Source organism: Takifugu flavidus, chromosome 20 (genome assembly GCF_003711565.1).
Source record: "Takifugu flavidus isolate HTHZ2018 chromosome 20, ASM371156v2, whole genome shotgun sequence".
Classification (NCBI taxonomy): Eukaryota; Metazoa; Chordata; class Actinopteri; order Tetraodontiformes; family Tetraodontidae; genus Takifugu; species Takifugu flavidus.
In genome coordinates this window covers 258,816-286,158 of record NC_079539.1, presented here as the reverse complement: position 1 = coordinate 286,158, position 27,343 = coordinate 258,816, and the positions used below count along the sequence as shown (strand labels likewise).

At 51.4% G+C, this 27,343-nt stretch overlaps 4 protein-coding genes across 5 annotated transcripts; 1 reads left to right on the top strand and 3 right to left on the bottom strand.

Annotated features, from left to right (window-relative positions):
- Positions 1–342: 342 nt before the first annotated feature.
- On the top strand, positions 343–6,185 carry rnf208 (ring finger protein 208). Its single transcript, XM_057018327.1, has 2 exons — positions 343–922; positions 4,317–6,185. The coding sequence occupies exon 2, from the start codon at positions 5,044–5,046 to the stop codon at positions 5,827–5,829; it is 786 nt and encodes a 261-aa protein (XP_056874307.1). The 5' UTR covers positions 343–922; positions 4,317–5,043; the 3' UTR covers positions 5,830–6,185.
- Positions 6,186–11,055: 4,870 nt separating this feature from the next.
- Positions 11,056–18,509, bottom strand: LOC130516918 (AP-4 complex accessory subunit RUSC2). The gene is made up of 10 exons (XM_057018321.1): positions 18,303–18,509; positions 15,688–16,956; positions 15,365–15,605; positions 14,374–15,282; positions 13,674–13,750; positions 13,407–13,581; positions 13,233–13,338; positions 13,107–13,153; positions 12,203–12,820; positions 11,056–12,132 (listed from the first exon to the last, which is right to left on the bottom strand). The coding sequence occupies exons 1-9, from the start codon at positions 18,492–18,494 to the stop codon at positions 12,336–12,338; spliced, it is 3,501 nt and encodes a 1,166-aa protein (XP_056874301.1). The 5' UTR covers positions 18,495–18,509; the 3' UTR covers positions 11,056–12,132; positions 12,203–12,335.
- A 708-nt stretch (positions 18,510–19,217) lies between these two features.
- On the bottom strand, positions 19,218–20,363 carry LOC130516920 (liver-expressed antimicrobial peptide 2). 2 transcript variants are annotated; one of them, XM_057018324.1, is made up of 3 exons: positions 19,878–20,363; positions 19,636–19,775; positions 19,218–19,523 (listed from the first exon to the last, which is right to left on the bottom strand). In XM_057018324.1, the coding sequence occupies exons 1-3, from the start codon at positions 19,935–19,937 to the stop codon at positions 19,499–19,501; spliced, it is 225 nt and encodes a 74-aa protein (XP_056874304.1). In that variant the 5' UTR covers positions 19,938–20,363; the 3' UTR covers positions 19,218–19,498. The 2 variants fall into 2 exon arrangements, with proteins under 2 accessions (XP_056874304.1, XP_056874303.1); XM_057018323.1 differs by having other exon boundaries at positions 19,872–20,337.
- A 341-nt stretch (positions 20,364–20,704) lies between these two features.
- Positions 20,705–25,627, bottom strand: scarb2c (scavenger receptor class B, member 2c). The gene is made up of 12 exons (XM_057018322.1): positions 25,418–25,627; positions 24,955–25,112; positions 24,107–24,251; positions 23,838–24,026; positions 23,656–23,747; positions 23,427–23,546; positions 23,071–23,240; positions 22,871–22,989; positions 22,110–22,183; positions 21,788–21,839; positions 21,473–21,625; positions 20,705–21,388 (listed from the first exon to the last, which is right to left on the bottom strand). The coding sequence occupies exons 1-12, from the start codon at positions 25,532–25,534 to the stop codon at positions 21,350–21,352; spliced, it is 1,428 nt and encodes a 475-aa protein (XP_056874302.1). The 5' UTR covers positions 25,535–25,627; the 3' UTR covers positions 20,705–21,349.
- Between the last annotated feature and the right edge of the window lie 1,716 nt (positions 25,628–27,343).

Here is a 27,343-nt window from a genome sequence, read left to right as displayed (position 1 = left end):
CTTAAACCTTTGAAAACATCCCACGCAGGTTTCAAACTAGCAAACCCCGACACACCACTTAGACCATCTTGTGCCCTGTAACCAGAGGAGGAACCTCGGAGGCTGTCTGGCGAAGACGCTAACGGCAGGCAGAGAGAATTCTGGGAGATTTTTGTTGCAATATTCAGAATACGAAGGTGAGCATAGATGGAAACGTTGCTGAAACATTGTCTGTGAGAGCAAAGATGAAGCTGCCTGCAGAGGCACTGCAGTGAGGGGGGGGGGGGGGGAGAGAGAGAGCGAGCAAGGGAGGGAGGAGAGAAAGAGATGGGGGTGGGCAAACAAAATTAGCCACACGCATAAGGAGGGAGGCAGAGAGGAAGAGCGTGAGAGTGCATGTGTGTGAAAACAGTGCGCATGTGTCACTGCGAGGCAGACCGACAGAGAGAGAGGAGGAATGAACGGCGGTGAGAGGAGAGACACCAGCAGAGGAGACAGAAAGAGGGCGTAGAGAGAGACACCTGAAGACCAGGCAGAGAGAGAGAGAGAGAGAGAGAGGACGGAGGACAGAGAGGCTCAGGTGATGGAACTGGCTGAATGATTGCAGAGGCAGAGGGATTAAGACGCCACAGCTCAGAGGAGAAAGGCTGGACGAGTGAAGGACAAAGGCAGCGAGATGAGGGGAGGAGAGCAAAGATGGATGCAGCCTTGAGACGTGACGCATCCACCTTGTAACGGGCTCCTCCATCTTACGTCTCCATGTTTTCCTCCCTGCGTCGCCGCCGCTGCCGCCGCTGCTGCTGCGGGCCGCTCGGACCTCGACATTCAGATGGACAGCAGAGAGCATCCTCCCACCAGTGAGACGCCTCCTCAACAAAGAGGCTGAGCAGCTCATCACATCAGGAACCGGACAGGAGCAAGATCTGGAACCAGAACCACAGAGGTGAGTACGCCAGACCTTGTTGTGGTGTCCATCTTCATCTTCGGTGCCTCCATGATTCAGCTGCGATGGTTTTTATCAGTCTGGGTTACAAACCGGCATCTGTGGCTTTTGTTGTTTGTGAGAGAAGCAGCCACAAAGGTGACACAACACGCGCTGCCGTTTACATGCTGGTTTCATCACGGGCATCCATTTTGCAAACAGACAGAAGAAGAGGCGCCCACGCACGCGCGCAGATGCATGAATGGAGACGCACACGCGTGAGAGCTCTGTGCTGTCACACAATCTTCGTGTCTGTGGCGGAGGCGTGAGGACGTGTGCGCTGATGGAGGCTGAAGTTATGACATTTGACAGATGGGTGGAGGCAGGGGCAGGTGTGTGTTGGTGGTGGGGGGGGGGGGGGCTGTCTGTTCTGTAGCAGTCAGCACAGGCATCTCCCGCCCGACCATCCATCGGCGCTGCGGTGAGCGTGCTGACGGCTACACCATGCTGTGATTGCATAACTGCCCCTGAACGCCCGCCCCTCCCTCCCGCTGTATCTGCTCCCTTTCACACGCGCAGCCCAAATCTGTCGGCCACTTCGGCCTGATCCCACGGCCCCTTTCTCCTCTCCCAACACCCACCGTGACGTCTGTTCCCGCCTCGCCTTCACAAGAATCAATGGCTGGCATCAACGGGGGTCCGACTGTTGTCGAGGAGTGGAACGTTCCCCCGGAATTCTCCCCTTTCCAGGCAGAACCGGGTCTCTGTTTATGGTTCCTCTGCTTCTGTTGCTGAGGCGGACCAGAACAAAGAGCGCGTGGCTGCGATGAGCTGCGAGGGGAAAATGGCCGATGTCTGCTGTGACTGACGGGGGGCTGAACAGGAAGGGCAACAATAACATCAAACTGCTGTTGTTTGTGGGCTAATCGCAGCTTAATGGACGGACTGTAAATAGAAGATTCAGGGCTAAACCTGCACATTCTGTGCATGTGCAACAGAGCCGTGACCACAACGCCACCGATCCTAAGTGAGACCAGAAAATGTTACTGTGAATCTGGGGATTTATCCTCACGTCAACGCGTTACGTAACCTAAGCAACAACATGAAATAACCCCACCGGTTTAAGTAGAGACGCTTCCTTGTTTACCAGCTCAGGCAGGAGCGCGGACGCACATCCCAACATAGCGGGCGCGCCTGACACGCTGCCGGTAGGAGCTCAGACAAAGGTCCGGCCTGTTGTCTGCTGCCCGGAGCCACGTGGACGGAGCAGCGCACGGACACATTCCCGTGGAGGGAACAATACAGCACGGAAGGGCAGACGAGGAGTCAGACCGGGGTTCATCCGGGGCACAGTGCCCTTCTCCCGCTGCCCAGGTGGAATCCATCCTGATCATGATAACCTGGGCGGCGTGCGCGCACGTGTGTGTGCGCGTGAGGGCGCACGGTGGGAGTTTTGAGACGATAAGAATGTTCCGGGCTGGTGTTTTGTCAGTTTAATCAGTCAGAGATAAATTTCTCCTGATGGATGTCTTTGGAAACGTTCTCCTCGCCGTCTCATATCTGCTCCTTATCATTTTGTTTGCGCGTCCTCTGGAATGTGAAGGGTGGTGCCGAGCACAGGAGGTGCTCCCGGGACTTCTAGGAGGTGCACGTGAGGAATTTGCTGCTCCTCTTCCTCCTCCTGCTTGTGACGGTCAAATGCCTCTCGTGTTTTCATTAGGGCAGCGATTCCTCGGGGGGGTGCACGGATGCAGAAGTGCAACGTCGGGGCTGCTGCAGCACTGTGCTAACATGGTGGGGGGGTAGGAGACCAGCCCCCTTACGTAAGAGAACCGGGGCCCCTGCCGGCATCTGCAGTCTGCATCAGTTATCAGCTCTTTTCAGAGCACTGCCACCAAATTAGTGGGTAATTTTAGCCGTCTGAGCTCCTCGTGAGGCCTGGATTCTTTATCTGCTCCGCTCCAGAACCGTCTGCTCTCTCGCAGTGTTTATATCCACCAAATATTCCATCGTCTGAGCAAGTAAAAAGACGCTAGTCGGATTAGTTGCTGTTGAGTTTCCATCCGTCGCACCTGTGACTGCTACAAAATATAGCGAATTAGCTGTAAATCATCATCATTCCTGCTCCAATTTGAACCTTTATCGGCTCAATAAACTCAACCTAAAGGCACAAAGTCAGACTCCTGCAGTGAAATAACCACAAATCTGAAACATCAAATAATAAAGATATAATATGATATTAACCCTGCCACATATGGGAAATATTCTTAAACAACAAATTAGCATCCCTCAAGGAGTCATGATGTCATTTAAGTAGAAATACACGTAAATTATCCAAAAACTGGTTTAAAAATGCAAAGATCTAAATGAGAACTCATCATAATCACAAGAAACTGACTATTATGGTTGTTTTTGAAATGACTCTCCTAAAGAAACATATTCAGACAAGTGCTGGATGGATAAACAACATCCTGATATTCCCGTCTCCAACGCGTCTGCACACACGCGGCCTTTGCACAAGAACGCAGTTATTTTGGGAGGAGAGCCGGAGGAGTGGGAGATCCAGGCCCGTTTGTCAGGTGAGGAGACGATAAAAGAGCAGGAAGTGGTCCAAAAACGGCACCGCGTCACGTGAACGCACCGGGAGGGTCGATCCAATTCACTGTGAGTCTTCAACATGGGGGAGGAAACCATTGAGAGGCGCACAGATAGACCCGAAATAGAGGCAGCAGCAGCACTAAGCTCTCGCTCTCTCTCTCTCTCTCTCTCTCTCTCTCTCCCTCTCCTCTCTCTCTCTCTCATCTCTCTCTCTCTCTCCTCTCTCTCTCTCTCCTCTCTCTCCTCTCTCTCCTCTCTCTCTCTCATCTCTCTCTCTCTCTCTCTCTCTCTCTCTCACGCACACGCACCATGTAGGTCACCTCCTCTGCTCAGTTTTTTCCCCTCTAATGAATCATCGCTGCTGGGAGCTGTGCACAGAATGAAAGATGTGTCATCCTCCCTCCATTTCGCTGTTTGTTCGAAGGCTTTTGTCTCGGTCAAAGTTAGAGCCCACACACAGAAGGACGCTCGCCCTCGACAGCAGCGCGTTCCCACTCACGCTGACGCAAACGCAGTCACAAAAACAGGAAGTGCCACAAAAGATGCCCGTGGTTGTTCTTCTGTACAGCTACAGAAGCAGAATGAATATGTAGAAATGAGCCACATCGGTCTCATTAGGCCGTCAAAGGCCGGGCACAGACTGGTCAGGTGCACGTTATGCACGACAAGGCTGGTTTCCATGGAAACGGAAACACAGGAGGGACAGAAGTAGAAAAAGCTTTGGTTTCAGACTGGAAAAATGACTTTTTCATTTGAAAGATGTTTTTTTCAGCCCTGGAACCTGTATTGTTTATGAATATTTGTGATGTTTCCACAGGTGGAACCAGAGGAGGACTCGGGTCCAGACCAGCACAACGCCAGCCTGCAAGACTGCAAGTCCAGAACCAAATCCCTCCCACTGCTGAGGAGCCCTTCCAGAAGGTTTTAGGACAGACGTCCTCTCTCGAGCGTGTCAACAATCCACCTCGGGGGTCACGGGGAGGTCACCGGCCCAGACTGGACGAGGAGCAGTCACAAAGACTGGAGGTCGTTCTTCCTGTCTCACACGCTTGAGTTGGCAGAAACCACGCCCACAGGCCAAAACAGGAAGTTACATTTAGGTGAAACACATGTCACTGCTGGAACGGCAGGGGTTTCCTCGGCAGGCCCCGGGACACGGCTTGGGACACTACCGGACCACCCCAGCGGCCCCAGCACACGCAGCGGTTCTGCAGCGGTTCTGCCGTTACCATGTGCGAGCCTGATTACTGACACTGAGGACAACTAATATTTGTGCTGAACTGAACTGTCTTTGTGTGTGTTTTGCACAAGTGAATAAGAACACACAACGCACAACTTGAGCCACCGACACCAGTCGCTAAGCTGCAGTCAAAGAGCTGAGAGAAAAGCCCACCAGAGGGGGGACATGGAGACAACCATTCGTCCTCACGTCCCGTCCAATGGCTGAGCAGTTCTTCTCCTCCAGTCCAGAACCAGGCAGGAGCCTCCAGAACCGATAAACGCCGCAGCCCCTCTCGCTTCCGTCCACCTCCCGATCCGTGCGAATGTCCTGCCTCAGGCGTCCACCTGTGACCATCCCCATGGACACCGTCAAGATCATTCAGTCGGAGAAGTTCCCCCGAGAGTGTCCCGCGCCCGTCACCCAGCCGCGCTTCGCCCCGCCCCCCCGGGTGGCGTGGGACGGCGGCGGCGAGGGCGAGATCATCGTCAACCAGGCCTGCAGCGACCTGACCCTGGACATGGCGGGATCGCCCCGGCCGATGGTGCCCCAGGTGGCGCCGGTGCTGCGCCGGGACCCCGGCTTCCTGGCGCCGCGCAAAACCAGTGCCAACGAAATCTGCTACCACCAGTTCCACTACAAGATGGAGGACGTGATAGTCAACCAGTACGTGCTGCGCTCCGCCTCCACCTCCTCCTCCACCTCCTCCTCCTCCTCGTCCTCCTCCTCCGGACCCGTGATGCCCTGCGAGCCCCTGGACTGCCCCACCTGCGGCCACACCTACAACTTCACGGGCAAGCGTCCTCGCATCCTGTCCTGCCTGCACTCGGTGTGCGAGGAGTGCCTGCAGATCCTCTACGAGTCCTGTCCCAAGTACAAGTTCATCTCCTGCCCCACCTGCCGACGCGAAACGGTGCTGTTCACCGACTACGGCCTGGCTGCCCTGGCCATCAACACCAGCATCCTGAGCCGTTTGCCCGCCGACCCCAACGGGCCCGTCCAGTGGGGAGGGGACGCCGACCGCAGCTGCTATCAGACTGTGCGCCAGTACTGCCAGTCGGCCTGTACCTGCCACATCGCCAACCCTTTGTCCACCTGTGGCATCATGTAGACGAGGAAGGAGGGAGGCTGCAGGCATGACTCGACGCTGGCCTCCCCCCGCCATCACAACGTGTATAAGCTATACCCTCGCTGCCAACACCCCCCCGTCGTACACATACAATAACTAAATCCCTCCACAGATGTTATCTCTATATATTTAATAGCACAGATGGATACTGTGTGGGACTAATGGATGCTGTCAGTTGAATAAATAGTATATAAATGTATTTTATGTATGGACCGGACTCCTATTCACCCTTTTTCATTTGGTTGGATGTGTTTGTCATTGACATCTCTTTACATGGGAATGCCAGGGGAGGATTATCCCCCCAACCTAGGTGAATAAAGAATAAATAAATGATTAAAGAGACTCTGCCTGCACTTCTTATCCAGCAGAGAGCAGAATTCTTTCATTATTTACACCAGTGCGCCGTAAAAATAGAAGCGTTTCAGCCTTAAAGGGGCGGTTTACCCAGGAACCAGATATTATTGATTTTTTTTCCCTCCAGACTTGATGATCATGCGAACGTCGGGACCCGTTATGGACTTTAAAACCATAATAATTACACCACATTTACTCTAAGTCATCCCCCCCTTAGTGGCCTCATTCGTGTGCTATTTTTATTATTTAAGGACACAAAAGTCAAGCTAATCAAGCTTTGTAGACATAAGATTAGCACAATAAAGGAGCTGGCAGAAGTCGCGCTGCATTTTTACTTCTTTGGAGGTAGATTTTGAATGTATCCTTGCAAATAGCATTTAGCATTTTGAAAAGGATTTTACAATAGTTTGTGCCAACGAACCTTATATCTCTGGGAATACAAAAGGTTAATTATTTGTTCATGACATCAGATTGAACTTTAACTGGAGCCCGTCTCTATTTATTCATTTATTTATTCCAGATGTGAAACAATATAATAATCAAAGTTCTCATCCATGACACACAGCATTCGGGCATTTGATCCAAATGAAGCTCATTTCCTCCCCGACAACAGAAGAAATCCTAATATTTAACACAAAGACCGTACGCGGCAGCTTCCTCCTCGGTTTCAAGTTTGTTTCCTCATAAATAAAAAGGGGGAGTCGAGCAGCTCCGCCAGCTGTTTAATGAAACGTCCGTCTCCACGGTTCACGCAGGCTTGGTTTTCCTCCTGAACAGCTGGCTCAGCCGCAGCCCCTGTTTCCCCTCCGCCGGCTGCATCTGCTGCCTGGGTGAAACATTCATGAAGCAGAGCTGAAGCCGCCGCACAAAGCTGGTTCACAGGAGGCCGGAGCACAAAGGACAAAATGTGCAGGAGGAACAGGCTGAAAGGGAACGCCGGCCAAGCTTCTGCTGTGCGTTAGAGCCGGACCGCTGCGTCGGCGTGGCCGACCGCCACGGGGAAGCAGCTCCGTGCACGCTTTCAGCAGCTCCGTGCACGCTTTCAGCAGCTCCGTGCACGCTCTCAGCCTGCTCCTCCTGCAGCCTGCAGAGGGGAAATGAAGGCTCACCTCTTCACGTCCCTCAGGACTGAAAAATTTCTGGTCAAAGACCTGATTTTGGACTTCCAGCTCCGGCTGAGAGTGTCCCTCTTCTCAACATCAGCTCCCTAAACAATTAAAAACACACACATTTGTTGGAGCAGGACGATAAATCATATTTAAACTAATTAAAACTCAAACTTTAGGCATCCTTTAGAGGAGTGAACCACGCGTTTGCACCTGCTTCTCCAGGTCTTTATCCGTCTCCATCAGCAGGTCATCTGTACTCAGATGCTGCCCCCTGCAGCCTGCATCCTTCATCCCTACAACAAGAGCAGATTTTCATCACCAACCTGTTTAATCATGTTCCTAATAACGTTATTTTCTGTGTTTAGAAGCGGTGCCTTCATCTGGCCTGGTTTCTTCTCCACAGGGTTTGTCTTGATTCTGATTCTGCTCATGTGTTTCACCTGTGTCCCACTGACTCCGCCCTCCCCGTGTGCTTGTGCAGCCTGTCTCCCAGCAGGTGACCAGATCAGCAGAACCACTCAAATCCAACCTTCCCCCGACAGGTGAGTTCGGACTCACTCAGGTGCAACGTGGCGACGTTTGCGTCTGACGCCGATCTCTGCCTGAAGTATCTGTGGGGGGGTCTCTGAAGCCTCCTCTCAGCGGGACTCCTCTCTTGGCTTTGGTCTTCCAGCCTTTGACCCGTAGAGTCGGCAGCTCCGGAGTCAGTCTGGCAGGAGTCAGAGGCCTGAAACGGAGCCAAGACAGACAGGAGTCCTCACCTGAGGCTACAGCACGACATCAGTGCTGCCAAGTTTCTAAAGCCGACCTGGAGCAACGCCTTCACGGCGGCCTCCTCCTGGCTCACCTCCACTTCCTGGTGCTCCTGCAGGCCACTCCTCCCCCGTTGCAAGGCCCGCTTGTGCCTCTGTTGGTCGGCAAACTCTTCCAACATCTGGCAAACGTGCTCCAGGTAACAGAGTCCAGGACTCAGGCCGTTGGCCCCCTCCTCACTCAGGTCCTGCAGGTCATTGGAGAGGAGACTACAGGTGTTATTGCTCACCACCTGTGTAAACAGGTATCCTCATTGCTTCAGCTCAGTGACCTCAGATCTGCCGTAGAACATATATTTACATTTACATACTTTCTAGGTGAAACGTCTTGATTTTAGCTTCAGGCGCTTGTTGTTAAATATGATGTGATACTGGAGACCGATTCTGTGTCATTTTTCAGCCCTAAAGCATGCAAACTCAGATCTATCCGGCTAATATGCTAAAGATCTGCAGATTTAGCATATGTGGGAGCAGGTGGCTCCCAGCCTGGAGGTGGGACTCATGTTGGGATACATTTATATCAATAAACACAACATCATTTCACACTTTAGATGAATTAGTCGACCTGTTTGGGCAGAAAATCTAGACTGACATTTGAGCTGGATACACAGCACCTGCTCAGGGTCGGGCTCACGAGGATCGAGTGTCATGTAATTAAGAGGAGGATAAAGTGTAATTAGAGGTCATTAGTTTGTCAACCAGAAAATTCACTTTTGTATCCTTCAAAGCGGGAAATCAAAGACGCACACCCAAACGCTAAAAATAGAAATGAGAAGCTAATTAGAAGCTGATTTCACCTCCGAGCATCTTCATGTGTTTAACAATGCAGCCGTCGTTTATCTGATATCAATGACAGAAACGGCCCACTTGCGTCCCCGCATCATTGCTCTCATACCCGTGGGCGTCGAGTCACCTGGGCAGACTGGTTTATGATCCTGTGCATGAAAGACGGCCTGCGCGCATAATGACGAGCCTCATAAGCCGTGTCGCAACGCCAGTCAAAACAAAGGCCTCCGTACGCTCCTGAGGCTTTCTTCTCAAGACCAGGCGTGTCGCCGCGGAACTGGTCCCCAAGGAGAGCAAACAGACCCATTGTGGGTGAAACGCCAGCGGAGCCCACGGTCACGCTCGGTGGAGGTCTGATTTGTGCGCTAACGTGCTAATTAAGGCGCTAAACAGAAATTTGGGGCCAAAAACCTTCTCACCTCTAATTTTCTCTGGAAGGTCAGCGTGTCAGAGGTGACAGACGACCATCTGTGGCGAGTTAGCCTCATGGGCTCTGAAGGGTGAAACATCCTCCTCAGGTCAGGTCGCTCTGACCTTTGACCCCTCATTGACTCTGCGTGGTGCCGTAGATGCGCCCGGGAATGCCTCCCGTGTGTCTCCGCCGCTGTCAGACACTCCGGTTTGTTGTTGAGATGTTTAGAATGACTCCTCTCGAGCGCTGCCTCCACCCTCTGGTGCAAGAGGGCCGAGTGGTCCCGGGCGCCGCCGGGGGGGAGGCCTGGCGAGAACGGGTTGGGCGGCGAAGGGCAGGAGAGGCGAGAAGGCTCCGAAGCTCTTTCTGGCGTGAATCCATCCAGCTCAGCGTTGTCCATGGAGACGGAGCTGGAGGTGGCGCTCGCCATCTCCACCCCTGAGTCCACCGACTCGGAGCGCGGGTTTGTGGGAGGCGATGAAGCGGCCTCGCCATTATCTCCCAGTAGCTCCGAGTAGGAGCATTGGCCTTCCTCAGTTACCCAGGCCTCCATGAGGTTTCCAAAGTTCCTGTACAGGTTCATCTCCAGACGCGGCCCTGAGCTGTCTGTGCGCGCCGGGATCGAGGCTACAACTGAACCGGTGCGTGCAGATTTCCGAATATCTCCTGTTGGTTTGCCACGCCCACCCTGAGCATCGGTCCTGTCGCAGCGCGAAGGTGCACGTTCGTACCTGCCGCTGGATCCTGGGACGAAACGGTGACTCACCTGCAGCTCTGACACGCTGGATTAGTTATTGAATAAAAATAACCCGCATATTTGTGCTGCGGGCGACTTCCGGCTGAGACTTGCAGGTGCTGCAGTGGAATTCTGGGAATCCACAGACGCACGTTCAAGAAACGTTGAAATTGTAAACTTTATTTCGTCATTTCGGCTCCGATGTTCCGTAAGGAATGTCAGGAATGGACACGCCTGTGATCTGACCTCATCTGTACACTCAGTAGGTGAACCGTGGAAGGATCCAGTCCCACACGCTCATTCGCCATCAAGGAATCTGTCTGTACTTCCATAATGACCAAATTAGTGGTTTTATTCATATCAGAATATCGAAGTTACTCTGTTATCAGAGTGACAACGCCTCATGTGTTCATCTTCATAAGTTTTCTCCTGCATATTCCGCTGTCATTGTCAGTGGCCTAATTACACCAGCGGCCACCAGGGGTCAGTAACGAGCATGACAACTGAAAGGTAATCAGGTTTCTCAGTCTTCCTTTTTAAAATATTAGGCATAAACTAAAAATAAAAGAAATCCGAAGCAAGATTTAACTTGATATTTCGTGAATATCAAATGCAAAAAAATGCAGAATTAAAATGTTCCTTCCATAACTCGTTCCTGGAGCCTCACCGTTACCTTTTGGTTCGAAGAACATTGTTTTTATTCTTTTGGAATCTTTAAATTCGTAAAATAGTCGAAGTTCTTACTGGGTGTGTTTTTTTCAGGTCATAAAGGACGTTTCTCTTGCTTTATGTAAGTGTTACAACCGGGCAGCGATCCAGTTTAGGAAGAAGTGTTAAAAGAATCCAATTGTTCGAGCGTCACGCACAGACCGGTGAGTTCAGTGTTTGTAGCGTCTTTTGTTTAAACAGGACGAATATCTGTGAAGAGACTCATGCTTCAACTTGCAATATTAAACTGCTTCCACCTCAGAGGCTGTCACATTTGAAAAGGAACTGAACTCTTTGATAAACAGTCTTTATTAACAGACTTTGATTGTCACCGTGGATTTAGAGGAGATGTTTTCGGGAGGAATTATCTCACATTATTGCAGTTCTGTTTGCTCTTCCGACCAAGACGCGACAAACATGTAAATACCTGAAACGTCCACCAGGTGGCTCCGTTCAGCAACCGCACAATCGACACAAGGAGATGGAGAGTTTTACAAATCATTTCAAATATTGGCGCCAGAAAATGGCCGAAAAATCTACAGCTATAAAAACACTGAGAGAAAGAGAGAACCACATCATCTTTCAGCACACATGCACGGTAAAATCCATGCTCGGGAGAATGGACGTTAAACATCAGTCGGCCCGTCGCTGGTGTGACACTAAAGTTCCTCAACGGCTTGTGTTGCACCTACAGATTAAATATAGTAGAGGAATTAGAACAGTCTACAGCTCGGGCAGCAGGAGAGGCGACTATTTACAGGCAGCACATATGCAAACAGTTAAACGGGCCCACGTTTATCAAGCTAACGAGGAACTGAGCCTCATTTATCATGGCTTCATTTTACACACACAAAATCTCCCAGATAAAGCTACGAGTCTGCGCGTTTTTAAAGTCAGAAGACTCGCCAGCGCCCCCCTCTGGTGGGAGGGCAACTGGCGACACAAGCTAATTTCCAGACCTTTTCAGGTCTTTGCTGCATGAAAGGAGCTGGTGACATCACCAACATGGGCGGCAGCTTTGCATCCCAGATAAAATAGACTTTCAGAGCAGCCACGTGTGGTCATTTCCACAGTATCTGCCCAAACAGAGGGCCGTCCCTGACTGGCTGCTAAGTTACCCCCAGCCGTTGTTGGTGGCAACATCAGTTCATTTCAAAGTGGGCCGCTCACGAAAGACTGGATTAATACGGGAATCATGCAAATGACTTGTTTTACTGTTACAGTGACCCTCGTCCATCTGTCCTCGCGCACAGACGGCTTTTGTCCCTGTCCGGGTGGGCGCCTTTAAGCTTGATGGACCTGATGGATTGGACCAGCATCCCCACCTGTGCTCGGTCCAAACGCAGCCACTCGGACGGTCGTTTGGACCTGAAAAGCAACAATAAAGCGTCAAGATGAGGAATGAGGAACGGAGGCGAGCTGGTGGCTCCTAATGTACCTCCGGCTCTGTGCTCCAGTGTGGCTCTGGAGAACCGTCTCACTCCTGGAGGAGGAGTGGGCTCCTCCGAACAGCTTGGCCCAGCGACGTCCACCCTGATGTGGACTCTCGGCCTGGACACACGGCGACGCACTCAGGCTCTCTGGGTCCTTCTCTCCCCTCTGTTCATCTTGCCTGCTGCACATGCTGATTTGAGACCAGTTGTCAGCATTGCTGCAGTCCTCCTCCTCATGCATCGGGCCCCACTCTGGAATAGGAGCCAGCCTCGGGCTCCTCCTGGACTGCCTCTCCTCACCCTGAGACCCGGAGACTCCTGGTGCGGACTGACCCCCTGCTGGGCAGCTGGCTGCCCTCCGTGGTCACGCGCTGCCTTTTTGTCGGCGTGCAGTAGCGGCCAGCTGGTCACCAGGAGGGCCGAGCACGGCGGAGGCGGAGACGCGCCCTCGTCCGAGCGCAGCTGTCTGTTGCGCAACAGGCGGGGCTCCAGGAGCAGGTTGAGGTCAAAGGGCAACACGGAGAGCGGCTGCAGCAGAAGCAACAGCTCCTGAAACAAGGGCTGACACTGACCCAGCGACATGGACATGAAGCCCCAGGAATGGTAGTTGGCCGTTACCACGTCTGCGGAGAGGGTTATGGGATGGAATGAAGCGATGCTGGAGTTTACCGTGGCAAAGAGGTCAAACTTCAGGAGAACCAAGCTCTAGTTTTATGGTTTTATTAGTCATTACAGTTGCTCGAATAAGAACGAGGAGGTCAGGGGCAAGTCAGAGTTGTGTGTTGTTGCCTAGCAACAACTCAAGCAGCACACATTTTTGCAGAACAGCCCACATGTTGCATCCTCCGACACGTTTTGTCTGATGAGGCTCTGCCAGGTTCTGCCCCCCCGACCCATGACTGTACTCACCTGTTTGACTGTGGAGGTGACCGAGCCAGAACTCCAACGCTCTCAGGCTGAAAGAGAGCAAAGGAGCGTGTTAGCGGCCGGGTTAGCCTTCCCGAGCCTCACCTGTGTTGTGGCACGCGTCTTTACTTCAGCAGGCCCATGAGGAAGGCTCTCAGTCTCATGCAGTGCGTGGAGAGCTGCGGACACATCCGGATTTTACACACCAGCCTGTGGAGGACTTTTGTGGAGGGACCTGGAGTGGGACAAAAAGGCTTCCAGTACCGTCTGATAAACAAGTGGGAAGAGTCTGGTGACATTTACCAGTTCTGGTAGAGACTTCCACAACGCTCCACGGGTGATTGCGCCTCTGACCTATGATGAGATCCAGCTTGTGATCCCTGAGGCCGTCTTCCAGGATGTTCTGGATGGAAGGACACAAATGTTCCAGGACCAAACCAGCAATCGTGGGGCTGCAGGAGCTGTTGCCCAGTCGCATCTGAGGCCGAAGGAGAGATGAAGCATTCATTCTTCAAATCTAGGCAACATGGCTGCGGTACCTTTCCGTGTCTGTGTTTGGAGGCATCAGACCTTCTCGTCGGGGTCTCTGCTGCTGCCAAAGTGTGTCATGATCAAATCCACGGCGCGACTCACAGACCTGAGCAAACCTGGAGGCAGAAGCAGACGCTGCGTTTCATGCTCTCAGACTGTTAAACATGCTAACAAGCAAACACGGTTTTAGGGGTTTTTTTGCAGTCGGGACCAAAAAAGAAATACTGAGTGATGGGTTCATTTTCACAGCGCAGGAATGGAAATGTGACGGAGAAGCGGGGATGAAAGAGCGCGCGTTCCCTTTCAGCGGCAGTCCTCGCCGACTCTCTTTCTTCATCTCGCGCTCGCTAGCCCCTGCAAATGTCACGGCGAATTCCTCATGCGCGCTGATGCAGCCTGCAGGGCCGCATCACGCTGGCTGTTTCGCAACTGCAGGCGGCGCCGCCACTGATTATCTGCTTCCAAATGCACCGCTTTGCCCTCGCAACAAGGTGAGGAGGTGCTTCTGTGAAGCGTCTACGTGCTGTGTCGGCTCCGGCTGTCACACAGGCACAGTTACCCAGCAGAAGCCTCGGCCAATCCCAAGCAGCCAGAGTTAAAAATAGGTCATGTTTGAGAGGAAGCCCCTTCAGGGTACTGAAGGCACTGCTGCATAACAGCTCATCATGGTGAGTAGACAAACCAACCCGGGGACGCGGAGCTGCCGCTGCTGTTGCCGGGTGACGTGACGTGGTCTCACCTCTCCTCTGAAGGTGGCTGATAGACAGGGACTCATAGGAGGCGTCCGGCGAGGGGCAGGAGTCCGCGGGCAGTTGGTCGCTCAGGGCGACCGACTCGCTGGGTTGACTCGTCCCGCCAGAGGCAGCGAAGGACAGCAGGGAGCTCAGAGACGGCAGGGGGGCCATAGAGGATAAGGCAGCTGTAAAACTGCCGTGAAAAAAGCCCGAATCTGCTGCGGGGGCGGCCCTGGGGGGCAGCAGGGGGCGCTGTTCGGGCTTTAAGTGATGGCTTGGAGCAGATATGGGTAAAGTGGGAGGCGTCTGGGAGAAGAGGGAGGGATAAGAGGTGTGGGCGTGGGCTCCACGGAACGCACCGGTGTAGTTTGGTTTAGGGGTGAGGTTATTAAGGTCCTGGTAGGTGGGGATTTTAACGAGGGTGGGCCGATTTGGGGGCGGAGTCAGAGTTACATGGACTCCTGAATGTGGGCTCGTGTCCTCTGGCGCCTGGACGGGTTTTCCTCTGGCGGGACTTGTCTCCACGCTGCGTTTTGATGTGCACGGGCTGAGCCGCGCTGGGAACCTGCTGGACTGGCTCCAGGTGTGTCTGCGCCCACACCACTCTGGACTGGGGGTGCCGCTGGAGCAGGAGTCGGAGCTGGATGGAGGCTCCAGGAAGACCGGGTAATGGCTCCCCATCGGTGAGAGCTGAAGAGAAGAGAAGCAGCGACTCCGTTTGCCCTTGAATTTGGAGCCTGGTTGGGAGGTGCTGACCCTCTGGCTCTTCTGATTCATGTACTGCTCCAGGAGGCAGCCAACCTGCGGAGCCTCGGGGGGGCCAGCGGGAACCAGGACAAAAGGCTGGATGGGCAGTGAGGTTGGCCTCTGAGGTTTGCTGTTGCTCTTTGCTTCATTTCCCAGTAAATTAGCTCCTGAAAGGGAAGCAGACAACAGTGGGAACGATTGCAGAATCACAGCTAACGCCTGAAACTCAAGAAACATCCTCATCTTCACCTCCTGCACCAGCATCCCGACGCTCCCGGTCCACAAACACAACCTGCGTTGCTGCGAAGCTTGTGCTGCTTTCTGGGCTTTCCTGGCCTGTGCACAGTGAAAAGTGTGTGCCAGAGACATTTGGGAGGCTCTCTGTGTGTTTCTGCTTGCAGGGGGCCTTCAGAGTGGAGGCGGCGTCCGTCTGGTGATCGTGGATCCCAGAGCATTCCGAGGAGATCCGCTTCTCCTTTGGTTGATCCTCCTGACAGAGAGAGACGCAATGGACCAGTTTAGGTGTGCAACATAATCACATGGAAACGTCTAGAAACCCAAAGCCCCGTTACCCTCTTGAGGTCTTTGGCACGTCCCGCTTTGTTCTGGTCAAAAAAGTGGTTCTCTGCGGTTATGCAGGGGCTACCCTTGACCTGGCCCTCAGGACAGCTGGTGCTGCTGGACCAAGCTGGACTGGGAGACTGGGATGACAGGTCACAAGTCACAAGCTTGTAGTACTTCTGGTTTGTCCCTATGGCCAAGGAGACCTGGTTCTGGAGGCAGGCGTTCAGGTCTGACAGCTCCAGTGAGGACAGACCCTGGGGGAGCGCTTCGCTGGAGTAAAGATTGCAGTTTGAATCGAGACCTGGAGGAGACCAGCAGGGCGTGGAGGGAGACGTGTCCTCCTGCCTGGCTGGAGAAACGGGTTGTAGGCTGAGGAACACGGAGCCCTCAGAGGACTCCGAGGGACGAAGGGCGGGGCTGATGAGATCATGGGGCGTGGCCGGGTTGTTGCTCCGGTTGTAGATGGTGCAGAAGTTCACCAGGATGCCGTCGGAGCTGTTGCAGGACGAGTCGCTGCGCGGGTCCGACTCTGGGGATCTCCGGTGTTGGCCGTGGATGCAGAAGGACCCGCGACCCGTCAGTCCGCCGGAGTCCTCTGGAGGCCGATCGCTCTGGTACGAATACTGCTGGTTGGGCTGGGACCACCCCTGGTCCCCGTCAGGACCCAAGACCGTCCCTTCGCTCATCCAGTCGGTGTCCCCGTGCTCCTGGGACAGCTGATACCTCTCAGCCACCATCCTGGTGGTCAGAGGCCAGTTGGAGTTCCCTTGCAGCACGAAGGCCGAGTCCTCGCGGTACTTGTGTAAATTACCGCCGTCGCTGTCGTCGTCCTCCTCGTCATCCATCTCCGAGTTGGGGAGGAAGGAGTTGTGGGATCGAGCGGCGCCCCTGGCGCCGGGGTTCTCCTTCAGCTGGGAGCTGGTCTCCTCGGGCGAGGAGGTGGAGTCGTACCTGCCGCTGCTGTCGCTGCCCCCCTCCTCCTCCCCCCGGTCCTCATTAAGGCTACAATAGCTGCTGGAAAACTGCCGCCTGCCGCCCGAGAAGGCGTGATCCCGATCGAGCGAGTCTTGTTCCGGAAGCGACACGGCCCGGGTCAGCCCCACGGAGAACAGCCGGCCGGGCCGTTTGGCCGAGCCGCACAGGGCCTGAACAGGAAGTTGCCAGGTGGGAAGTGGGACTACAGGGAAGCTGCAGGCGATCAGGGTGTCCCCTGAGAGACCAGATGCTCCGATCATGCTGCTGGAAGACGACGGGCCCTGGAAACCGTCTCCATCTCCCTAAAATAAATCCCGAAAAACACAATTAACCAGGATAATGGTGTGAGGATGGGCTTTGTGATCTGGATGATGAGGAGCTTGATTCCCAACCTCACAGCTCTTCCTCGCTGTGACAGACCTCCCCCCCCCCAGCCTCGCCTCTCCCTCCCCAGGGAGCTAATTACAGATTTTGTTTTGTGAGGGAAGAGAGATCTGCTGTAAGATCCCAACAGGACGGAATAATATGAAAACAAGAGACACAGCGGAGGGCTGCCTGTCTTCTCTGGTCTTCAGCTTCTGGACGAAGCGCCACCATCCAGTCGACCATTAACGCCCCCCCCCCCCCCACCCCCCCAGCGCCGCCTGGGCCAACCAGCATCTCCCACTCAGCCGCTCTGTAACTAGGGCAGCTGCACTGCAGAGACGCTCCAGGAAAACACACTTTTAACTGCTTTCCAACACATTCTGAAGCCGGAAACACTCATGTTAAAAAATGAGAGTAATAACAATAAATCCTCCCTCAGGAAGGTCTGCGCCTTTCATAATTAAACAGGCACAACCCCCCCCAAATGACTCCATTTAAAATTTACATTGTCTGTAATAATTAAGGTTGCTGGGATACCAACCTGCCCCCTTTGCTTATATCAGAGGAGAAACATTGGATGTTTTAAACCAAAGGTTCAATTCTTCTCCATCAAAATCCTCCAAACTCCCTTCAAGGGTCGCGTTAACGAGGACACAGCTTTTAATTCCTCCCTAATGATTTCACAGATTTGGATTTTTGACTTTCTATCTTAAAAAAAAGATAACGGCAGCGTTTGATCTAATAATGTCTGATTGGTTATTTTTAAAACCGGTTTCGACAGATTGCGTAACTCGTGTTTGCTCTCGGCACCTTTGATGGAGCGAATCAGAACATTTGGGTTCTAAATGTGTGTGTGCGCGTGTGTGTGTGTGGGGGGGGAGACGCAAGTTCAGCTCTGAAAGTAGGCCAGCGTGTCTGCACAGTCAGGTCAGACAGCACCGACGCACGACTACTGGGACCACTGGACGGACTGGGAGCGTGCACGGCGTCAAAAGTTGCATTGGAAACTCTGAGACGTGATTTGACCCGAGCATCGCGCGTGCACAGAGGAAGGCGTGTGCGCAGCACTGAACAGGACCCGTGCGTGTGATCAAAAGCCGCACACACGCGCCCAGCAAACCTCCGCGTGGAGACGGGCAGCTGGTTTTATGGGACAGATTCGGTGGCGGGTCCAGCCCCGTCCAGGTGATCCAAACGTCCACGCGCTTTGCTGAGAACCATGCACACACTGACATGTGACGCCACACACGCACGAGAAAGCTGGTGTTTCTGCCGTACTCACCCGAGACGCGCTTATCAGATCCAATGTTCGGGGTTTGTTGTCCGTCACCGCGCGCAGTGAGCCCGGTGCATCACCGAGGGTCCGGACCGGAGACAGCCCCCCCCCACCTCCCCCCGCATGCGCCTGCTCGGCCCCGGGGGCTTGTGACGTCACAGCGGAACTAGCCAATGAGGGGGGGCGTGCAGCTTTCATAATTAAAGAGCGGAGATGATAGAAATAAACATGAGTGAGGGCGACAGAAATGAGGAGAGTTCATTAGTGGTTGCTTTTACTTTTGTTCTACTTCAGTCTGGCCGATTAGAAATGTGTCTTTTGTCTCTCAAGGGGATATTTGAGCTAGTTTCATCTTAACTCATCCTGATATTTCGGAGAAATCCTTTCGTGTTAAGACTTTAATACGTTAATCTTTAACATTTCTATAATTCTTCACTATTGTTTAGTGTGCTGCTGCGCCCTCTAGTGGTCAGAGTGGGAACTACTCCAGCCATTTTTGAAACTGATTATTTTCTTAAAAGAAAATGTCATTAATCAGTTTCGATTACCTGTAACTAAAGCCTATATAATATGTAAAATGCAAATGTTATCCTCTGTATGACACAGAATCTGTTATATAACATAAATAACAGTTAAAACTCATTAATTCAAACTTCAGAGAGCTTCTCTGCTTTCCTCCATAAACCTTAACTGGTAATTAATAAATAAATATGCAACATCAACTGTGACCCCCTTTTTTAACTCAACATTTTTTAGATTTTAATAGAAAAAAAGCTTATTTTCCTCTGCTCTCAATTCTCTTTCACTCAGTCAAAAACAAAATATGGACGATACAACCTCAACCAGAATAACACACCTGAGTATTTACACACTTTACATTATGTACAAATAAATATATAAAAACAACATGAACCAACAAAGTCAGCATGAACAATTATATTTTCTTTTTTAAAAAAACAAAAAAACATGCAGATTCACACAGCTAACTCCTGAAAATCGATATTACTGAAGATGAGTGTGTATTTATGGCTTTGTTTTGCTGCAGTGCAGATTTAGATCAGATTACAGCAGCTGCACGCGTACAGTCTGTTTGATAAGGTTTTGAAAAAGTCACCGAGCCCCGTCCTGGGGTCGTTCCACAAGGTCGTGTTTTGATGGCTGCAGGGTCTCCGTCTGACTTCCGTCCCTCCTCTTCATGTGGATCAATAGAAGGAGCAGATATTCTTCCTGTAAAACGAACAGGGAACAGCCTTAGGCCATGGTGCGCAGCAGGATTCCAGTGGGAAACAAGTGAACCTGGAAATCCTGGAAAGTCCTGGAGAACTCTTTGCCACTGTACCTGCAGTATTTGGTGCCGCACTCCGAGTGCTCCCTGCAGCTGGCGCCCAGAGGCTTCATGCTGTTCCAGCGCCACAGCAGCGAGCGCTTGGTCCTCAGCAGCAGGCCGTTCCAGTCGTCAGGGAGCGGCAGCGACGCGACCTGCGGAGGGAGCGGGCGACGGGTGAGCAGCGGGGCGACGGGTGAGCAGCGGGGCGAGGGAAGGAGCGTGACTCCGGCTGCCTGAGCTGATCCTACCTGAACGGCGCAGACGAGCGTCAGCAGCAGAGAGGCCAGGATGATCCTTTCCTGAAGAGTCCTCATGACGTGTCCACACCAGTGGCGGCGCTGAGGCGAGAGGCTGAGGTGAGAGGCTGAGGCGAGAGGCTGATGTGTTGATCCTCGGCCCCTCTATTAAAGCTTTTAATCGTGCGGGGAGGAGCCGGCGGGCTGGCAGCGTCTTGATTTATTCCCCTGTTTGCGCCATAAATGACTGTTGATCACTAATGAAACACTCTCCAGTTTTATCTCCACGGCTGAGGTCAAAGGTTATCGGCCTGCAGCCAAAGTACACTTTAACCGGGTAATTAAGGACAACTCCACGTCAGTGGTATCTGGCCGCAGCGCGACGCATCCTGTGTTTCTATTTTAAACCTTTGTTGTAAATAAAAGTCAGGTTTGACCTCCTGACCTCGAGGGTGGCGTGATGCGCTCACGCCTCAGCTGGAAGATGAGGAAGGTTCAGAGGGGAGTTTCTCAACAACCAGTGAGTAAACAGGCGGAAAATTGGGCTCCGGACCAGGAATTGAGCTTTATTCTGTCTGGACTTACGGTTTACACATGTATAAATGCTAAGCTACGCTAATCACCACCAGTTTCATCTTTAGCCTTTATGCTAGTTTGTAGTTTGGGTTTTGCTGACTCATCAGATTAAATGTGCAGGGGTGTGTCGCTGTGTGAGCGTAAGTGTTTTATAACAACTTCGACTGATAAAACAGGACTGTGAGATGCATCGGAGGGTGTTGACATGGCGAGACCAACGCAGTAAATTCTGGAATCAAAGAAAAGCCCAGAACAGGACAGGAAGCAGCTTCATTGTTTTAAAAGCAGATTTATGACCTCCTCTGAGGGTGTCAACAGACAGGGACAAAATTACAATTAGTACAATTAGCTTTTAACACACACACACAAACACACACACACTCTTTACATCAACATGACTTCCCCCCTCGGAAACCTCCCCTTATACTGTGCGGCTGAAGGATTCGGATCCTCGGGATTAAAGTGATCCATCATTCTTAATGATTTCTGCTGGATCCCGAAACCAAACCAATTAAAAGAGGGAATCGAGTTTCAAAGTGGCGTCAGCGACTTTTAAAAAGATTTGTTAATGAGCCTCAACATGAGGCTCAAATAAGCACAAGATTTAAAAAAAAACAAACACATTCCATCAACGTTTCTTCATCACATCCTTCCTCTCACACAAACTGGTTTAATTACATCAGTGTCAAGGTTTTACTGGTTAAAACCAGAAAGTAGCCATAACCTTCCTGCTTTCAGCACCATTGCCTCTTATTTTTTAACAAATGCAAACTTTTTTAAAAAGAAGCTTCAGTTATTACGAATCTAGCAGCGATAGACACGGGGGATTCTGCTCCGTCCTGCTGACTTGGCCGCGCGTGCGATCTGAAGCCCAGTCGTGTTGCCATGGCGGCGGCTTCATCTGGGATGGCGCCTTAAGAGGAGAGCAGCGGCTGTCGCTCCGCAGCGGTGCTCTGGGAGACAAAAGCAGGCCTGGCGTCAGGAATTCAACCAGCAACCCCGGCCGACGGACCGACGGACGGACGGACGCGTCTTACCGACGGGGGCTTCTGTCGACACATCAGGAACACAAAAACCAGCCCCAGGAGGAAGCCCAGGCCGATCAGCATGAAGGGGACCTGGACGACCACTTCCTGCACCCTGACCACCCCCTGCAGCTTCTGCGCCGCGTCGTCGTCCACTAAGGCGCTCTGAGAGGAGACGAGGAGCATTTGAACACATGGAAGGGGCTCGTGTGTGTGTGTGTGTGTGTGTGTGTGTGTGTGTGTGGGTGTGTGTGGGTGGGTGTGTGTGTGTGGTGTGTGTGTGTGGTGGGTGTGTGTGTGTGGGTGTGTGTGTGTGGGTGTGTGTACCTCATTGAGATAAACTACAGGAAAGATCAGCGTCCGCACGTCTCCCGTTTGACTGTAAGAGAAATAAATTTCCTCACAGTGAACCTGACAGTGTGGTAACCAGCACAACCAGTGCACGGCCGACCCGGGACACTCCGGCGTGCGTGCACGGTGACCGCCGCGTACACCTGTAGCCGTGGGTGATAACAGCGGGTTTCTCACCCGGGTGCCAAACACATGCGTAACGTCCAAAAGTCCCTTCCTGCTGATGATGGTGGCACCGGCTCCTTACTGGCAACCGGGAAAAAAGGAGCAACGGTGACGAAGGCGAGGAGCCAAATACCTGTAGCGGGGGAGTTTCTCCACGTGCACGTTGACCTGGAGCCGCTTGGCCGCCTGCAGGACCACGCCGGTGAGCTGTAAACAGGAGTTTTCATTTGGTGAAAAGGTTCAGTGGCTTTGCTGTAATCTTGAGGGTTTATTTCCCCCAGGAGGCAGTAAAGGGAGCGGCTTTGCCCCTGGGAGACCTGCTGCCCTATAGTCACCCCCCAGCAGGGGGTCTGGGCGGTGGCCACGGGTCCATAAATGTCAGGCCCTGCTCCTGGCGCCATGTCAGCCTCAGCTGTGCCAGATCTGTGGATATTCTCTCCCTCCTGAACAAACACTCATTTCTCTCAAAGTCTAACTGCTGTTTGGAGTCCTGCTTAATCATTTATTCTGTTCACTGTGACCCGTCTTTGACCCGCTAAAAAGGTTTTTGCACCTCTTCCTGCACGAGGAGCAGGTCAGAGTATTCCGATTATTCATGAAATGAAGTGATACGAAGCAGTGATCAATAGAGGCAGAGGTCACCAGAGGTCACCGGTGGCTCCTGGAAGTGTTGAGATGTTTTCTCAGTCTGCTCCTTTTACGGAGGGTTTACATGATTATTGCCTGATAAGGTCCGATAAGCCTCACCAGAGCTTATCTTTGGTGACAGCTCCGTTCCAGGTACCTCAGCCATCAGGCTGGGTGGGAATGCTGCGTCACAGCGCCACCTAGTGGGAAACAGGAAGTCTGCCCACCAGCCACAGCCTGGAATGGAAAGAACCTCGACTTTCCTACCGGGTTGACATCGATGGTCGTCTGGTGCTGCTCCTTGTTGGGCTTCATCCCAAAAACGGCTTCCACGAACTTCTCCTCGGCCTGGTAGAAGTGGGGCGAAGACAGGACGATGGGAGCTCCTGAACGCACCACAGAGTCAGGTCAGAGGCAGAAGGGGGGCCGTCTGATTATTACTGAAGTCTGACACTGCCCCCCCCCACCTTGTTTACACGTGCTGACGTCCAGCAGCCCAGAACCGGGGCAGTTCCCCAGCGGCACACAGAAGCCGGCGTTGGCGGTGGTGTTGGCGAACACCTCGCTGGGGGGGCTGAAGCGGTACGCGGGGATCCCCTTCACCACCACGTCCTCCTCATAGATGGCATACAGGGACCTGCCAGGCAGAGCCCGACACCCCGGTACCGGTAATTATTCTACTCTGTGCGCGTGTGGCTTGTTGGGAGCATTTACAGGAAGTTCACGCAACACAAACACATTTAAATCCAGCGTCAACGAGCCGGAACTCAACCAACGCCGCGCCGCCAGGCTAACGTGCTAATGCTAACCGTGACCTGCTCACCGGCACATGTCAGAGGAGAAGATGTAGAGCATCTCGTCTTTGGTGATGACCGGGTGGAAGGAGGCGCCGATGGTTCCGTTGATCATGTTGCACTCGGCGGTCGACCACCAGTTCAGCGAGCTGCGCGTGCCCACACACACACACACACACACACACACACACACACACATGCGCGTGCGCGGTTATTTAAGGGAGACGTGGGTGTTTCACGACATTAAAACGACGTCACCTTCCACCGTTCCACGTATCCACTCTGGCAAAGTCTCGGTAGTTTAGTTCCCCGGTGAAGAAGACGTACTGACCGTCGTTGGAAGCGTTGCTCTGTGAGGGAAACCCAACAGGGACGGAGCGTTAATCCAAGAACCCGCCGGAGGCTTCGGGAACACGTGATAATACCGATAATACTGAGACCTTGTAGAAGAGCCCAAACACGTCATCCAGCTGAGGCTGAAATTTCTGGAGGGATGCGAGCAGGTTGTCTTGGTAACCCCACAGCAGCTCTCCCACCGTGCGGGTGGTGAAGAGACCGACACCCAACGACTTCATGTAGGCGGACACCAGATTGGCGAGAAAAACATTCTGGAACTTCTTCATCACCGTCTGCAGAGGTCAAGATGAAATCCTTGATAAACCAAACTGTGAATTTAAAGGTAAATTGTGGTCGGTTTTGGGTCTCTCACCACCGCAGGGATGTTGATGGTCCTGATGAGGTCGCTTTCTGGACCTCGGGACATTTCCGGCTGAAATATGTAGGTCTTTGTGTTGACGGCCGCCACTTTGGTGCCGTTTTCCTGGAAGGCGACCTCCTCCATAGGCCGGTACTCCCTGCACAGACAAACATGGCACCAGGCTGAAAGCCGGAGTTACAGCAGAAGGATGAAACGCATCATCTGACCTGTGGGCAAAACCAAATATTAGCCGTGTTGAGCAAGAGAGACAGTCATAAAACCCTCTTTGGTCACGCAGTGAGTAAAATCTTGGGGCCGAAGTTCCTGTTCTTGATCTTTGACTGTGACCTTTGACTTTTTGGACCTTGCCAGATGTATTTCTCGACTGTTTCCTGATTTCCCTGGGCAGCAGTTGTCAGGACCTGTGTTTTTCTGTTTGATTCGCCCTTCTGTCCGCTCTCCAAACTGGGTTAATTGTTGGCCATGTGGTTCTGATTCCCCCCCCGCCTGTATCTGAAACTCCTGAGTGTCAGATCAGCAGATGCTGCGACATGTCCTTCCTCTTGTCAGCACTCACGTGCTGCGTCGGCATCACTCTGTCTTTTCTGTCCTCACGTGTCTTCCTTAATTTTGGTGTCCGCCTTCCTCTCTCGTCCACAGCCTCGCTCCCTTTGACTGTATCGTTAAGCTTCCAGTTGTGCCGCCTCAGTGTTTCCTTTCACACTTGCTTTTCCTTGCAATCACCTTCTGTGTGGGGGTGTAACTCTGCCCATCTCCGCCTAAACTTGATAGTGATCCCAGATTTGAGTGTTTGTTGAATTTGTCGGTTTTTTCTTTGGGACCCCGAGTGTTTCGCTCACCTGTACGTATAGGGGCCGACCTCCACCACAGCAGGCCTTTCCCCACTCAGCACCTCCAGAGGATTGGTCACATTAAAGAAGTAGAACTGCATGTAGATGTGGGCTGGGGGGTTCTCCCAGGCCTCAAACGCATCGGTGTCATTCTTCAAAACCACTTCCTATGAAGACAAAGATGAAAAGTAGCTTCATTAGATCACATTACATCGTTTACATCATGACATTTGTCACAATGGCCATTATTGATTTAACAGTGATGATGAGGCGCAGCTAATAAGGTAATTATTTTATCATATAATACATTTTAAACAAGTGGAACATTCTGATCCAATCTAATCTCTGTTATCATGCTTACAGCAGACTTATTACACAGTAATTAACTCCTAAGGAAGGGAAAATAAATGAGACCAATCTTTTATTGATTAGTCCCCAGAACAGACTGCGACCACCTCAGATTGACACTTACCTTTTCAACCATCGAGTGTACAAAGCGTGGAAACACGTGAGACAACACCAAAGAAATGCCCGCAACTAAAAGGAGTATAGCAACAACTCCGAGGGTGTAAGTGCAGCATCGTTTCATGGTGACAGAGCAGACGGAGCCGTTTCTGCCACCGACTTCTCCCTCTGCTCCGTTTTGTTTTGATGACACAGGAACTCGCCCGATGACACACGCGAACGTTGGCTGCATTTCCGGAATAAACAAGTTATCTGTCGGCACTTCCGCTTTCGGCGACTCGTCGCTTCCTGGCGAGTATAACTAAGAACAAATCCTACCAAAACACATCTTAACACATTATAATCCGAACATTTTAAGGATTGTGATGATAAATGTTAGAAAGAGTTAACAAAGACATCAATATGTTAAACAGGCCTTTAATTACATTCCTCGAACGTTAAGGCGGAGATATCTCTCTTGGTTTAAGGAGTCTTTGTTTTAGTCACATGACAGGAACTAATTAACATTGTTCTTTAGTGTGTATATACACGCACAGTAGTTTGATTATACGATGCGATTATGAGAAATTCATGGCGTTATTCTCTCGGTACATACAGAATATAGGCTAAGTGTTGCGACAACAGACGTATAAAAAATGGCATAGTTTTAAATTTATACACGAAAACAGCGACGAGTACTTATGACGTTGAAATGAATCAATATAGAAAATTAAATATAACTTAACGACACACAATCTTTAGGATAAGATTATAAACCCAAATAGAGTGTTCGTGTTATCTTGTGCAAACATGGTGGAGTCTTATTTGTATGCAGCAGAAATCAGTGGTCCCTGGTTTCTGTATTTGTCATATAGGAGAGAAAGAAAGAGCAAATACGTGCACGGCTCATTGTTGTGCACAGCAGATTTGAGGGCGGATTATCTGAGCGGAAAAGTAGCCACAAAGAATTTAGACTGATTTTATTGATTCAGCAAATATGTCGGACTGCTTTTGTCAAATCTAACATTTGTTATTACACCTCATGTAGGAGGGTGTATGTGAGGGTAAGGGAATTAAATGCTTAACTACACGACAGTTTAGGAACAGAAATGCTTTATCAGTCCAAGAAAGGGAATTAAATTCTTTTTTTGTAAATGACAGTAAAGTAAAATTTAAAAAAAAAGAATAAATTAGTGACATATGTATAATACTATCATGTTTTCTTGGTGAATTTATCATATGGGCGCTTATAAGAACCAGAAGTGTAGTATATATTATAACCACTAGATGGCGCACGGGCAAGTAAACGAGCGGAGCCGTGAAGTTTGTTGAATAAATGATCTAATGTCGATGACTGAACAAATATCTGCCAATCTGTGTTCTCTCTCTTCTCTTCCTGCGGTTAAGTAATTAATGATATGAAAGCCGCAAACCCAAATTAAATTAGATTAAATCAGATGCATGTGTCCGACAGCCTGAGAACCGTTTCTATGTTTTATAATCAACTACAGCTCAGACATGCTCCAACACGCACAGACTTTATTATCCTGCTGCTGAATCACACATGAACACGACACATCTGAATGTTTCTCAATCATAAGGATGATTCATTCAAATTCCAGAGTACAACTTTTGTGTTTATTCCAAGAAGGTGGGGGGGAAGAAAGTGAGTAACACTCCAAAAAGATAAGTAATGGAATGTGTGTTTTTATACTTGTAGACGAAATAATTTATAAATATGTTCAGGAAAAGCATTTGCTATGTGTAAAAAGCTGCAGATCCGTTTAATTTAAGATGATTTATGCCACATACAAATCAGCTGACTATTTTTTTGGCCTCCCAGAATTCAGAAGTCGACATTTTTCTTCTTAGAACAGTTTCCTCTAAATGGTTTCGTTCTGGCATTAAATACCCAAATGTCGAAGATGACAGTCCCGGTCTTGAATTCAGAAAA